This window comes from Emys orbicularis, chromosome 2 (assembly GCF_028017835.1).
Source record: "Emys orbicularis isolate rEmyOrb1 chromosome 2, rEmyOrb1.hap1, whole genome shotgun sequence".
NCBI lineage: Eukaryota > Metazoa > Chordata > Testudines > Emydidae > Emys > Emys orbicularis.
In genome coordinates this window covers 266,853,718-266,870,028 of record NC_088684.1, presented here as the reverse complement: position 1 = coordinate 266,870,028, position 16,311 = coordinate 266,853,718, and the positions used below count along the sequence as shown (strand labels likewise).

General features: G+C 45.0%; 1 protein-coding gene across 2 annotated transcripts in view; it reads right to left on the bottom strand.

The window, feature by feature from the left end:
* Window positions 1–11,280: 11,280 nt before the first annotated feature.
* WAC (WW domain containing adaptor with coiled-coil) overlaps window positions 11,281–16,311 on the bottom strand; it is a 111,415-nt gene continuing 106,384 nt past the window's right edge. For both annotated transcript variants that reach the window (XM_065398120.1, XM_065398119.1), the window contains exon 14: window positions 11,281–12,277. In XM_065398120.1, coding sequence (XP_065254192.1) covers window positions 12,208–12,277 — 70 coding nt within the window. In that variant the 3' untranslated portion in view covers window positions 11,281–12,207. The remainder of the gene's footprint in view (window positions 12,278–16,311) is intronic.

The window sequence follows — 16,311 nt, the reverse complement described above, 5'->3', positions numbered from 1 at the left end:
GATGGAGAGATGAGTGACAAAGATGATCAAAGGGATGGAATGCAAGACATATATGCAAAGGCTGCAGGAACTGCGTGTGTTTGGTTTGGAAAAGAGGAGATTAAGGTGTACATGATAGCTTGAAAGCTGCCATAAAAAAGATTGAGAAAAATTGTTCTCTTTTGCCACAGAGGGCAGAACAAGAGGCAATAAGTTCAAACTACAGCAAAACAGTTTTAGATTAAATCTCAGGAATAACTTCCTAACTGTAAGAACAGTAGGACAATGGAACAAACTGCCTAGAAAAGTCATAGCAACTCATTCAATGGAGATTTTCAAAAAGCGGCTGGATAGCCATCTGTCTTGGATGGTTTAAACACAAATCCTGCATCTTGGCAGGGGGTTAGACTAGATGACCCTTGTGGTCCTTTCTAACCCTATGGTTCTATGATTCTATAAGGCATAAAAGTCAGAAATGGTTACAAGAAAAATAAAGCTAAAATGCTTATTAGTATCTACTTTAGTTGCAAAGCAAACTTTCTTACTACATGCTTCCAGCAAGGATATTGACCAGACTTTTCAGGTCAGGAACCCTCCCCCGGAGTCCAATGACTGTTTCCTTTTTGTCTTCTTAGGTGCGGAGAATGAGGTGGGCAGCGAGAGACAGAGAGGGGTGCCTTGGGGTGTTTGTCAAGCTTTTTTTTAAATAGTTTCAGTCCTCTTGAAAAACATTTCCAGCTGAGACCCAGGAGACAGAGTCTATGTGGAAGGATATTCCCTGCTGGTTTTTTTCACCTGTTTGAACTTCCTTTGTTTCCCCTCCCTGCTTGATGACTCTGTTTACTACAAATTAAATGCAAATACAAATACACACTCCTTCCTTTGTTTAGGACAGACCTGACTTCTGCCTGGGCAGGACTGTGCGGTTTGGAACGTGCTATCATCATACAGGAAAATCTGATAACTTCACGTACAATGTTGTCACACATTTTATCAAGACAATGCTGACCAGCAAATTATGAGTTTTCAAATGATACCTTACAATGTATACTTTGTACAAATAGCATTACAATAATGTGTTGGGTGTGAATACAGGGGTGTATTCCATCACAATGCTTTTGTCTCTTTAAAGCAGGGGTTCTCAGACTTTTGTACTGGTGACCCCTTTCACACAGCAAGCCTCTGAGTGCGACCCACCTTATATACTAAAAACACTTTTTAATACATTTAACACCATTATAAATGCTGGAGGCAAAGTGGGGTTTGGGGTGGAGGGTGACAGCCCGCGACCCCCCATGTAATAACCTCGTGACCCCCTGTGGGGTCCCGACCCCCAGTTTGAGAACCCCTGCTTTAAAGGAACAAAGCTTATGATTTCTCTGAACTGTCCAGGAGAGGGCTGGACATTGCACAGCGCGCAGTTTGTGGAAAATTTGGGAGTGGGTGTGTGGGGGTCACCTTGCTGGTTGTAATCAAGGTTGGTGGAAGCTAGAGTGGGGCTGTAGACAGGCTGTTGGGGTCAGAGCTGCTGAATCAGGGCTGGCTGCATAACACACAGACATTCAGGTTGTGACCTGCATGCTTGTTGCTGACTGTAAGCGTCCCAGGCTGGAAACTATGGTAGTAAAACATTGTGAGGCACTCAGGGATACAGGGTAAGGAGTGACAACCCCTCACTGGTTTCGATTGCACCCTGAACACCCTGACACCCATGCAGCAGGAAAGCACCCGAGATGGACTGACTGTTGCTTGCTGCACTTGTACTGAAGAGGTGACACTTTTGTTGAACATGGTTACAAACAGGTCTACAGTGGGCCAACCCCACCTGGAGAAAAGGAGGACTGTAGCCACGAACTCCTACACATGGGCACGGCAGAGGCCATGGACCTGACCACCGAATCCGCTGCATCCATGGCAGCTTACAAGGAAGCCCTGGCTATTGACTTCCCTCATCCACCAGTGAGAACTCCTGCCTGACCTCTTAGGGAAGGAAGTCCTTGAACTTCAACAAGGAGTCCCACATGTTGAAGTCGTATCTGCCCAACAGTGCCTGCTGGTTAGCAATCTGAAGCTGCAGCCCCCCGGTAAACCTTTCTATCAAAAAGATCTAATTTCTTGGAATCTTTTGCCTTAGGAGTAACCCCCTGCAGACCCCGTCTCCCCCTTTTGTTGGCTGTAGACACCACCAGGGATCCTGGGGGAAGGGAGATGAGTATATAGGAGCTCATACACCTGGGCAGGGACAAAGTATTTCCTCTCAGCTTTTTTTGAGGCAGGGGGGAGGAAAGAAGTTACTCACCTTGTGCAGTAACCAGGGCTGTCTTTAGGATTTATGAGCCCCTATGCAGTATTGTTAAACTGGTGCCCCTATGCCCGACGGCAGCCCGGGCTTGCATGTGTATTTTAGATAAGGGTGGTCTTTTGAAGGATTTATTTAAAAAACGATGCAATTTAAGGTTAAAGATGGATTCTCAGATTGTGCATCTAAAAATCTATGCAAGGATTTTTTAAAGATGTGATTTTATAATCTTCAGCAACACAATTTTAAAAGCAAATATTAAACTAAAGTCCAGTAGACTAACATGTTCTGAGTAAATATTACAGTAATGCACAACTGTTTTTGTCAGTAAATTCAGAAACTGACAATATATACCTGGGGGTTGGCAAATGCCTGTTAAATGGCTTAATTACCACTTGAATGGGTCTAACTGTTTTAATGTTGTGCTAATAGGTCTGGCAGGCTGGAAGGCTTTTTCACTTTTAAGTACTAGATCCCCTCCGGAGGAAGACTCGCCAGGCTGCAGCAGCCAGCTGTAGTGTGAGCCTGCAGGAAGGGTCAGAACAGGGATAGGAAGAGGTGAGAGGGTGGACACTAAGACCCAGGGGTGCCCCAAATTTTCAGGTGCCCTACGCAGCTGCGTATGCCTAAGGACACTCCTGGCAGTAACAATGGCTCTTTGAGATGTGCATCTCTTTGGGTGCTCCACTGTAAGTGTATCTGCGCCCTTAATTAGAGATTTTTGGTAGCAGTGTCCATTGAACCAGCAACATGCGCTCTCCTTCCCTCACAGTCTGCCTCGAGGCTGTCTAGCTCCCTCAGTGCCTTCTCTACTGCAGACCCTGTATGGAGAACTCCAAAGCAGAGGGGAGGAGGGCAGGTTGTGGAGAACCATAAGGACACACATCTCAAAGAACCATTGTTACTGCACAAGGTGAGTAACTTCCTCTTCTTCGAATAGTTTCCCTACGGGTGTTCCACTGTAGGTGACTCCCAAGCAGAACTCACCCCTGGAGACTGGGACTTTGGAGTGGAGTCTGTTACTACAGAGAATACTGTGGAGCTGAAGATGGCATCAGAGGCTGAATTTCTAGTGATCTCAATTTTCTGCGAAAACGTGGGCAGAGGCCCAAGTTGCTGCTCTGTAGATTTCCAAGATAGGGACATCTTTAAGGAATGACACTGAGGTAGAAATAGACCTCATGGAGTGTGTACGCACTCTGGATGGAGGCAGCAGGTTTTGCCCTTGATAACACCCATTTGGATAGCCTTGGAGCCGATATTGTGGAGGATTTGGATTGTTCCACGAGCAAAAGGAAGAGTTTAGGGGACTTCCTGAAGCCCTTAGTTTTGTCCAAGTAGAATGCTAGTGCTCTAACATCTAGCATATGCAGAATCGCCTCCCTGATGTCCCAATGTGGTTTTTGGGGAAAAAACAGGAAGATTGATCTGTTGGATTCATATGGAAAGTGGAGGCAACTTTAGGGAGAAACTCAGGATGTGACCTCAGAATTACCTTTTCTTTAAAAAAGACCGCGCATGGTGGGTGTGCCATCAGGGCTGCTATTTCTCCTATGCAGCTAGCTGTGGTGATGGCAATTAGAAATGCTGTCCTCATGGACAGGTGTAAGAGAGCAAGTTGCCATGGCCTCAAAGGGAGGTCTAGTCAAAGCCCTAAGAACTAGGTTAAGATCCCAGGCTGGAGCGGGTGGTCTCAGATGCGGGAAGAGATTCCCAATGCCCTTAAGGAATCTACGACTCAGCGGGTGACTGAACAGCGAGTATCTGTCCACCCGGCAATGGAAAGCCGGTTTCGCCACGAGATGTACACCTTAAGGTAGCTCAGTGAGAATTTTGACCTCTTGAGATCTAAAATATAGTGTAAAATCAAGGGAGGGAAGATGAGGTTGGGTCTATGTGCTTAGAATGACAACAAACTTGGAATCATTTCCATTTTGTAGGCAAGTATGTCGAGTGCTCAACTGTCGGCTGTGTAGCAGCACATCTTTCACCTCATCAGAGCATTCTACCTCTAAGCCTCAGAGCCAAGTCTGGCGGTGGAGGACTCACAGGTTGGGGTGAAGGATCAGTCCATTGTTTTGAGAGAGCAGGTGAGGAATAGGCCGAAGAGGAACCGGAGGACATCTGTGTCAGGTAAGAGAACCAGACTTGTCTTGGCCAAAAGGGGGCAATCAGAATAACTCTCGCTTTGTCTCACTGAATTTTCAACAGGACCTTGGATACAAGAGGAAACTGGGGAAAAGCATACAAGAAGTCCCCATCCCATGGGAGGATGAAGGCGTCTCCCAGTGAATGTTTTCCCAGGCTGGCCCTGGAGCAGTAACAAGGATATTTCTAGTCCCGATAAGTAAGAGATCCATAGTCGAGGTTCCCCAAAGGGCGAATATATTGCAAAGCACCTCTGAGTTCAGTTCCCATTTGTGGTTGCGAAAAAATTCTGACTGAGACTGGCAACTGTCACGTTCTGTATCCCTGTTAGATAGACAGATGAGATGAGCACATTGTGACGGATGCATCAATTCCAAAGCTTGAGTGCTTCTGTGCAGAGGGAGGCAGATATGGCACCCTCCTGGCAATTTATGTAAAACACACAGGTTATATTGTCCATCATGACCTTCATGTGGGTGTTCTTAATAAAAGGCAGAAAGTGTGCACAGGCATTACTGACAGCCCTTAGCTCCAAAGATTGATATGGAAGGTCACTGCTGTGGAAGGCCACTTGCCCTGAACCTTGTGGTTGTGTAGGTGAGCTCCCTAGCCTATTAGGGAAGCATCCGTCCCATTTCAGGAGAAAGGCATCAGTCGTTAGAGTCAGCATTGATGGTGGTCGCACAAATGGAATGCCTGCTCGGATATTAGGTGGGTCTTTCCACCAATCCAGAGAGCACTTTACTGCGGAGGGCAGTGAAAGCAGTTTGGTTAGTGTGTCCCTGTTGGGGGAATAGACAGAAGTGAGCTGCATCTGAAGACACCTCATGAACATCCGGGCATTTGGGATGACAAAAGTGCATATATGACCTAGCAGCTGCAGGCAGTTTCTGGCTGATGTTTGGAGCTGGTCTGGACTGTCTCTATGAGACTTGTAAGGGTGGTGTGTCTGTGTAGCAGGAGAAATGCTCTCACTTGTACTGCATCGACGTTGGCGCTGATAAACTTCAAGTTGCTGTACTGGGGTTGGTATGCCGCTACAATGGAGAGAACCTTGGAGAACACCCTGGGTGGAGCAGTCTGTACTGATAAAGGTCCTGCCCAAAGGTAAACCATAGGAATCTCCTGTACAATGGTTGTATAGAGATATGGAAGTAGGCATCTTGTAGGTTGAGGGCCAGAAATCAATCTCCTTGCTCTAGAGCTGGAATGACAGATAGCATGACCATCTTGAGCTGCTGCACCTTCCTGTTTAATACTCTTGAGATCTAGAATGGGCCTCCAACCTCCCTTTGCATTGGGGATCAGGAAATAATGGGAGTAAAATCTCTTGCTCCTGAGTTGCGCCCGGAATGGTTCTGTGGTCCCTAGGCATAACAAATTATCTACTTCCTGATGATGTAGGGAAGAAAGATGTGAATTGAATGGCATAACCCTTTGAAAAAATCTCCAGGTCCCAACTGTCAGGGGTGATATTCTCCCAGCTGCTGTGAAAGAGGGCCAGGCAACTTCCGAAGGAGTGTGACAGGTGTGTAGATGGCAGCTGATGTTGCAAGGTATAATTGTTCAGGCCCTCAACCAACCCATCCAAAGTGCTTAGAGGAGGCAGTCTGGGGTTGCGGATTGGGGTGCTGACTGCTTCTGCTTTTGAGCCCTAGTCTTCTCACGCTGCAGCTCGTAACAGCGCTGAGATGGTGGATATTGAGGAGATTGTGACCTGTGCTATGGCTCAGAGCTATATCTTCTTTTCTGTCCCACAGTGTAGGTTCCCAGGAAGCATAATGTGGCCCGCGAATCCTTCAAGGTGTGGAGAGAAGAATCTGTCTTCTCTGTAAAGAGTTTGGGCCCTTCAAACTGGAGATCTTCTGCAGTTCTTCGGGCAACCCAAAAAGGTGTAGCCAAGAAGCCTGTCTCATTACCACTGTCATTGAGACAAAGCGGGCCGCTGTATCAGCTATGTCCAGTGCAGTCTGTAGCACCATTCTGGCTATTAACTGACACTCTCTGACAATGTCCTGTAACTGCTCCTTTTGCGGCTCTGGTAAATGCTCCAGAAATGCATTGTGTTTCCCATAATTAATAAAATCATATTGACCATGACATCTTGGTAATTCACAACTCTAAACTGTAATGTCACCGACAAATACTGTCCTCCCAATATCGATCGTATGGGGTTGACTTGGCATGATGTTGCTTGCCTTGTGCATTAACCGTATGCACTATGATGAAGCTGGATTGCGGATGCTGAAATAGGAGGTCTGCCTTTTTGGGAGGGATGTCATTTTTTTGTCAGCTCTCTTGCTGGCTGGTGCGATGGAGGCTAGTGTCTGCCAGATTACTTTTGCAGGATATAGAATTGCCTCATTCATTGGGAGGACAATTCTGGATGAGGAGGAGGTGTGCAGAATATTCACTAGCTGGTGATGTGTATCTGCCACCTCTTGGTAAGATCCAGAAAGTTCTTTAATTCATCACCTGATGGGAGGGGAGGGGGGGAAGGGAGCATTACAGCCTCATCTGGTGGAGATGAGAAGTTTGCTGGAGGCGTAGCTTCCCCTTCAAGCCCTTCTTCCTGCTCTGCAAAAGCTTCCTCCTCCCCCCACCCTCTCCGGCTCAGGAGCTCTGGACAGTCAGGTTGTAGGAGACTCTCAGAGAGTCCAACAGATAGAGACTGGATGGCCGCAACATGTAAAATGTGTATGTCACCCCAGGATCCCAACGCCGGGGGGGCGGGGGGGGGGGGGAGGAGGCAGAAGGAGAAGGGTATGAGCGCTGGGGTTACACCACAATCATGGGTCAGCTTGATGGAGTTGAGGAGGACCCTTGTGACGAGGGGCCAGAGAAATGATCTCCTCTGCTCACTGTCAGACTCATCACTGGGTAAGGGTGGCACTAACTGGGGTATTGGTGGTACATGGCCCAGTGCCGTGTGTGATTCTGGGCACGGGAATGTGCTTGGTACCAGAGCCCCGGTACCGAGTAATGGGGATTGCGGTTCTTCCCCAACCATCAGGTCTCCAGGGTACCGGAGATCATGCAGTACACAGTGGGCTCACTCGGTACCATGAAGGAGTGTCTGTGGTAAGTTGTCAGTAACGATGGTTGAGAAGGTGCAGAGCACTCCCTAGATAGGAGTTTGTTGCACCTAGTACCAAAGGTTTTCTCGGTGCCTCTCTTTTAGAGATGGTATGGTAACTGTCTTTTTCCTTGGGGGCAGTACCGCTGCCTCAGAGCCTGAGCCCCTGGCTTCAAGCAGTGCGGCAGAGCTCATAGCAGAGGCCCCCTTCTGGGTACCATGCTTCTGTGCTGCCGGTGCCAAGATGGCAGCACTGGGGAACCCCTCTGGTTGACCAATGACCCAGAGCCCTCTCCTTCCCCCCCCCGAACCTTTTCGTGGGGGGTCTGTTTTTTTCTCACAACTCTACTCCTTTGAAGTTAAGGGCTCCGGGGATGATCCGGGGTCGGCACCAGAGTCTCCTGGAAACTGAAGTGGCTTCTCCCTAGAGGGGTTTTAACTTCTGTTCTCGGGTTCTGCGAGACTGCAGTTTAGCTGGTGGCAGCGGGAGCACGTCTGACGGATATGGGACTCTCCCAGGCTCAAGACACAGTGAGTGTGTCTGGCCATTACAGGAATCAACTCCTTGCAAGAGAGGCACCTCTTGAAGCCAGGAGAGCTGGGCTTGCCCGATAGTGAGGAATGCAGAAGAAATCTGTTCATTCATCCCCCTCCTTTTCCTCTCTCCTTTGTTTTTGTTTTAACTGGGGGGGATGGGACTTACAGGGCAGGAAACAAAACTAGTTTTTTCCTTTTTTAATCTGAATGGGGTAAAAAGGAAACACTCTTAAAGAGAACAAAAGAAACAAAAATAACTACTGCTAATGACGCAGATAACGAATGGACAACTGTTTGCTCCATTGAGGCCAAAGGCGATTGAGAAGGAACTGAGGGGGGTTCGCCTTGAGACAGACCACGATGGAGGGAGAGGGCATGTGCAGGCTCAGACACTGCTACCAAAAATCTCCAATTAGAGGCACAGGGACGCAGATACACCTACAGTGAAGCACCCATAGGAACACTACTCAAAGAAATGTAGGTTTGCCACAGGGCTTTCACTGGGTTTATAATGGCCTCATTGAGAGGGGCAGTGCTACTTTTGACAGGCCTGCAATAGCCAGAATGAAAACCAGACTATGGGAGGATTCCTTTACTATCTAAGCCTTTAAACCCAAGTTTAAGGGCATCCTCTTCAGCAGCTCCTAGTGGGCCTTATAGTCATCCTGGGGAGGCAACATGCCTGTCCCTGACACAGCCTCATCTGGGGATGAGACTTCTTGGATGCCACTGAGTAGGAACATCTCAAATGGGACCCTGGGATGGGGTAAACCCCCACAAGTTCCAAAAGGGCCACTGAATTGGCAAAGGCCAGTGGCCACTAGGCCAAGCACTCAATGGTACTCTCGTGCCAGGTCCACGGAAGTGTAGGGATGACTCAAGTAGCAGCCGGGGTGACTCCTTGGATGAAAGGAATATGACCCAAACTCCGATTCCAATGAGCCTCCCTCCGGTGATCATGGAGGTGAGGTTCCTATTGGTGCCAGAAATCAGTGCCAAGACAGGAAAGCTTGCATGGGGGCCAGCATGGATGGTTTCCCTCTGGATGGTACCGCAGGGCCCAGAACCAAACGGCAACAAGGGGCTACATGCTCTCTCCTGTCCACAGATGCCATCAACACCTGTACTGACAGCACCGTACAGTGCTGGTGCTGCACTGTCCCTCCGGTGCCGACGGTTCGTCTGGTACTGGACTCAATGATATCTTCATAAAGGTCAGAGTCAACAGTGCCGACTGCAATGCTGAGGCAGAGGAGGGGTTTGATGTAGGTCGCACTCCACTCTGTTCCCCATGCCTGGCTTTCTTCGGTATCAAAGAATGTCCCCTCTCGGCCAGCTACTTTCTGTGCTTCTTCCTTGGCATCAGGGATAGTGAACAGTGCCAGGACTGCTGCACTGCGGGAGGAGCACTGCTCACTGGCACTGAGGTGCTTGGTGCTGGGGCCAACCAGCTCGACAGAAGGTCTCAGCGCTGCCTCCATTAGTACAAACTTTAACTTGGCCTCATCTTCCTTCGTACAGGGTTTAAATTCACAGATCTGACAGCAATCCCCAACGTGAGCCGCACCCAAGCACTTTAGGCAACTAGAGTATGGGTCACTCAGAGGCATAGCCTTGTTGGAGGAGGCACAGGGCTTGAAGCAAGGAGTCTGAGGCACACCTCAGCACTGGGAACAGACAAAACTCCGCTAACAGAGAAAACCAACTATTCTAACTAAGACTAAAAACTATTTACAAACACTAACTGTATACAACTATGATGAAAAACAAAGACCACTAAGGAAAGCTCGCCAAAGTAAAGAGAGCAGTTCCAGTGACCATCATGGATAGTAAGAAGGAACTGAGGGGGGGCGCAGGATCGACTGGACCCTTTATATTGCAGCTATGAGCGTGTGGCACCAGAGGGCACCTGAGCCACCCCAACGGATACCAATGAGCAAAAAATTTCCGGCGACTGTGCTGGGGGCGCAAACACATCTACATTGGAATAGATACATTCAAGCACTTGAAGAACAAGAAGGCTCAAAGTGGGCAAAGAAAAAGAGGGAAGGATGCGCCATCTCAAGCCACAGGCAGTTGAGAAGGAACTGGAGTGGTGGTGGGTCTGCCCCTGCCCATATTTGTTCTTCAAATAGTGTCTGTGTGGGTGCTCAATCTTAGGCTGTGCGTGCACCCATGTACTCTTGATCAGAGATTTCTGTCAGCAGCGTCCTCAGGTCCAGCTGTGAAGGAAAATGTACATATTTTAGGCACCTGTCTTGACTGCATTCAGTATCACTTTCACAAATAAAATTTCATTAAATATTCCTGATGCTAACTTTTAACATGTTATAAATTCTGAAGAGATAGAACCACAAAAAGCAACTTCAAGTCCAAACCAAGTGTAAGAACTACTTTGCAGTCTTTGTATTCTTATTTTGGACTGTTACAGTAATTTTGATTTCTGAGAGCACTGCCAGTGGGACTTAAAATTTACACTGGTTAAAAAAATGGCTTTTTGAGACCGCTTGTAAGACGTAACAGGCTATACAAAGAATTTAGCATCTCTTTGGTACTGAAAGACATAATTCTGCAGAAAATAACCTTTGGGTGCTGGCAGTTTTGAATATATCTGAAGGTGTGTCAACATAGTATTTTAAGAAGAGGACTTTAGTCTACTTCTAGCGTCTTCAAAAGTTTTTTTTTTAATACACAAACTTTTGAGATTTACACATTTCTGGAAGCATCACAGTAGCACCAAGTCATGACTTTAGAAGATTTTTGCAAAGAAAAAGCCAAATTTATTTTATAGTAGCAATAGTTTCTTTTTTTTATTTTTAATATACTTTAGGAAACAATATACAAAGCTGAGCTTTTCCACCATTTTCAAACAGTGGGTTGCTCCAATTACACAAGTTCAGCGTTTTGTGATGGCTAAGAACAGCAGTCAGCACCAGACTTGAACAGTTAGCTACAACACAAACATCCTTCGAAATGAAATGTCATAATAGCAAGACAGGTAAACCAGGAGTTAACATATGACAACTGTTGGGGAGGTGTCTTAATCATCCTTGTTGAATTTTATATTTAATTAATTATTTTATACACAATTTATTGTTTACAATTTTTAAACAAAACCTCCCTTGAGAAATTATTTCAATTAAGTACAAAAATGTTCAACAAGAATAGTTCTGATAAAGAATCCCCAAATAGACCAAATTCTAATATGCGCTGACCAAAGGAAATGAAAACCAGTGTTTCATTGTTTTAACATGTTTATTACAACAGATACAATTCACATCTGACTAGCTTTTTCCTCTTTCCCCTCCCACAACCATGTTAACATGTTCATTGGGCTATTTCCTTATATTTGAGCAAGTAATGTACTTTCAACACACATGCCCAGCAGTACTATAAGACCATTCTTACAGGGTGCAAATGGAAATACGTTTCAATAATTTATACGAACAGTGGGTTATGCTCAATCACTGCAATTTTAAGCTACTGTACACAGGAATGAAAAGATTATAGAAAAAGTGCCATAGCAACAGTGCCTTAAGAAAGGAGAAAATTAGAAGCATTAAAAAACTGATAAATCAGATTTAGGATTTCGGGGGAAATGGAACACAGAAAATGAAAAATGTTTCTCTGTAAAACAGAAATGGAGAAGCACTGCTCTTGATTCGGTGCAAGTGTGGAAACAGTTGTTTCATGATATTTTGTACATTACCCAAACTGTTCCAAATTGTTGCAGCCTTACATACAGATCGCCTGGCGCTCGCATTGAATTTTAAGAAATGCAAGATTTCTGAATGATAAATTAACTAAAAAAGAAAGCTAATTTTGCAGACAGGTTTACATGTAAAAGGCTAGGTATTTAGCCACCTCAGCATTGATTAGTTTTGGATGTCTAAGCTCTGATACACATGGCTTCCCATGGCTTCACTCTACAAAACATATTTACAACGTGAAGAATACATCTACAAGAAATCTACATTTCAAGGGTTTTACAAATCATCCTTGTATCTTTCCCCTTGAATTGACTCCCTCCTGTCCCCTTCCCCTTGTCATCTCTTTTGCCCAGCTCAATGGTCCAAAGTCTACTCAAATGCAGCTCAAAAATGTTAAGACTGGGCAACCAGTTTTACAGTTCCTGTACTCAAAACTATGTGCAATTATTCACAACTTTTCACACCATGAAGGAATTCTGATTCTTTAGCTTTTCAAGTTCTTTAATTTGTTGCCTCAAAAATAGTATCCTGCAAGACAAAATAGAGTCAGATTAGTATAAGAACTTTCATTATATTCTTAGATTAATATTCATATTCAATATAAGTCAAACATTTCAGTTAAAACCATGCCTAAATGACACCTTAGTCAAACTGGATATTCATTTCACATTACTTTAACTTTGCTAGACTGATAGATCCTCCTTGGTAAAGTATAGCTACCACAGAATGTAACTGCATAAATCTCAAGTATTTAGATTAAATTTTTGTTTTTTAATAAAGGATAAAATTACTGGATCTAAATACAATTAACAAACCTTGACACTTAACCTTAATATATGCAAGTTAAATTAAGGTCCAAGGGAACACAAGGGAAGACAACATTCAGTACTTGAATGCTACAGAGAAAGGCATTATGTCTGTATATGGCAGAATACTATCCTGGGTGCTGGGCTACAATTTTACCATGCCCTTTAATAAGGCATATCCAGATACCTCCCTCTCAGGCAGCCCCCCTGCCAATGCACTGGGGGAGGGGCATGGCAACACACCCATCTAAACATGCCCTCTCTCGGACAGAGTACTGCCAAAAGCACTGGCCAGACTCTTCCTACCCTACTCTTCACCCACAAGCTGGGAGAGTGGAGGAGCTACTCACGTGCTCTCATTTCTTTAGTACAGCTGTAATAGCCAGACATAATCTGGCCAAGTGTATTTTGTTTAATTTTATAGTATATTTATGGCTTTATGTATCATGCAACCTATTCTAGCAGTTCTAAACTTATACACTTTCTTAGAGTCATGGCATGGTAGAACAGAAAAATTTTTAAAGGTATTTTGTGTTCTACTGTCTGACAAAATACCAGTTTAAAAGAATGGAATCCTTACGGGCACCAATACAAGAAAGCTCTCATGACAATTTAATTTTTAGGGCTAACAATTTTGTTGGCATCCCCATTATAGAACTGCATTTTCCTCTACTGAACTTACATAAATAGTAACTCAAGTTACGTGAGCCTTCGGTTTAGACACTGCTTTTTCAGAACTAATGCATATTGTGTAACTTGGTGCTGAAGTGCAATGGGACTGAATGAATTATGCAGGTACGAAGATCATCATGAAATCTTGTTATACACTAATATTCCATAATCAGCAGTCTTTTTAACAGATACTGAGAAAGCATGCTATTTCAGCAGAATTTTGGTAAAAAGTTTTTTGAAATTTATCCGATTAAGGGCAATTAAGACAACTGCCCTTTGAACCTTAATATCTTATAATGCAGGTAAAAAATAACCAGAGATGCAGTTTAAAACCTAATGGACGTGCTTGTGAAATGTTTCTGGCTGACAGTGCGCCACTTCACACACTTCCAAAATGGAAAGGTGTCCTGAAGCTCCAAAAGACATACTTGAGACAAACTCTTGCTCTGCCTAGTGGATGAAAAACAAATCTGTGCTTCAAAACCAGTAATTCACATATTTTGTTTTTCTTCGGTATCTGAGGCTAAAGCTCCAAATACCCAGAAATTATGGAATGCATATACATTAGATATATCAGTTTGAAAGATCCCAGACTTTCACAAAGCTTCCTTTGCTGGACTTGCCATCTGTGCCATCTCTTCCATTCCTTTGTGATGACAGTAAAGGCAAGCTGGCATTAAAAAAAAAAAAAAAAAAAAAAAAAAAGTAAAGTTCCCTAGGAACATGTAACATAAATACAGCAAGGTAGCACTTACAGCTATATATGTACACTGAATTCTAAAGTGTCCAAGGTTTATTCTAAATTTTGCATTTGATTTTAATTTAACTAGAGTAATTTCTTTAAATCTTCTTACTGTTACCTTATGAAGGGGTTAAACACCCCTCCAGAGATGAGCTAGAAATTATCCCTGTAGGCTTTATTTCATCCATGAGAAGCCAAATTGTTTGTCCAAACAATCATTTACAATAAGAAAATTTAAAGAAATTACTCCAGTTAAATTAAAATCAAATGCAAAATAATTTAGAAAAAACTGTCCATCATGAAAATCTTAAAGTATTTTACAAACTACCTATTCTGTACACAGGTATCACTTCATGCACCACTGAAATGCAGCCATTTCTTATGTTATATTGCACAGCAGCTGTTTAACAAATGCACAGCATCACTACAGCTGTTTAGGAGAGGAAATGAAAAACAATATATCCAAGTGAAACTGCAGGGAGAATTTTAGTAATCAGAATTAAAATGGAAGTTAAACAGGAAACCAGGACTAACATCCTTGATCATAAAAAGTGTCATCTAGTCTAATATTGACCTCAGTTTTGTATCTTGTCCTGACAGTATTTTTAATAGCTCAGTGTCCTCAGCACTATGCAAGGGCAATCAGCCAGTAATTACTCAAAAGGTGAGAATGTCACATACTAAATCACCAGTATTTACTGAAGAATCTTGAAATCTTCTTGGAAGTCTCATCTAAATATTGACAAGAACCAACTTTACCTAGCTTATGAGATCAAACAAGAGCAGCTCAACTTGCTGTGCCTCAAGACCTAATAAATACTTCAAGCGTACAAATCATATCAAGTGGAACTATATAAACTGTACCAAATTTACAGATGTGATATACGTATAACTAGATATTTTAGTAGAAGCATCTAAATTTGTGTAAGCTGATCAGATTTACCTAGCGTGCTAATGCATGTGGAACACAATTTCTTTTCTATCCATGGAATAAAAAGAAGTATAGACATTGCATAGCTGATCTGTTCACTGAAGATTGTCAAGAGGCATCTGTGTGGGAAATATGTAAAATGTATATCAGGGAGAAACCGGTTACCTACCTTTTCGTAACTGTTGTTCTTCGAGATGTGCTGCTCATGTCCATTCCATTCTAGGTGTACACGCGCCCACATGCGCGGTCAGAGATTTTTGCCTTAGCGGTATCTGTAGGGCCGGCTGTGGGGCCCCCTAGAGTGCTGCGCTCATGTGTTGGTATATCAGGTGGCACCGGCTGTACGCCCTCTCAGTTCCTTCTTGCCAACAACTCCGACAGAGGGGCAGAAGGGCGGGTAATGGAATGGAATTTCCTGCTACCCAGCAAGACCTGCTGAACAAGGGCTGAGCATGCATATTCATCCATGCTTAGCCATACAGTAGCCAAGCCGTCAAGTGCTACGCTACCAGGTTCAGGTGCAAAAGGCTGCCGTGGTTCTGGGAGAGCAGATCTGGTCAGAGGGGCAGTTGCAGCGGGTTGGCTACTGAAAGGCTCAGCAACGTGCCGAACTAGTGCTGGCGAGGCCATGTAGGGGCTATTAGGATAATTCTTGCCCTGTCTTGCTTGATCTTCACGAGGACCCTGTGAATCAACAGCACTGGTGGGAAGGCATACATCAGCGCCCCCGACCACGGAATGAGAAAGGCATCTGACAGGGAGCCACTGTCCATCCCCTGGATCAAACAGAACACGTGGCATTTTCAGTTCTGCCTGGATGCGAACAGGTCCACATGGGGAGTCCCCCACCTCTGGAAGATTATGCTGACCGCCTCCGGATGGAGTGACAACTCGTGGCGAGAAAAGTCGCCAGGACGCTCCCAGTTTCGGGCAGGTGTGCAGCTCTCAGATGAATGGCATGTCGCACACAAAAACCCCGAAGGCGGAGAGCTTCTTGACAAAGACCTGGCACCGCCCTGCCTGTTGATGTAATACATCGCAGCTGTATTGTCCGTCAGGATCCATACCACCTTGCCCTTCAGTGGAGCAAGAAAGCCCGCAGGCCAGGCAAATCGCTGAGTTCCCTGACATTGATGTGGAGGGCCCGATCGTCCCACAATCAGCGACCTGCCCAGGTCCAAATCATCGGAGACCAGGGTCAGTGACGGGAACTCCCTCCAACACTGACCCAACTACCAATCCAGGGACAACCTGATGTGATCAAGCACCCTGACCACCCGGTCTAGGTCGTGCCCGTTGGGGATGTAGACCAACGCCAGCCACGCTTGCAGAGGCTGGAGATGGAGCTGAGGGTGGCTGACCACATATGTACACGCAGCCATGTGGCCCAACAACCACAGGCACGTGTGAG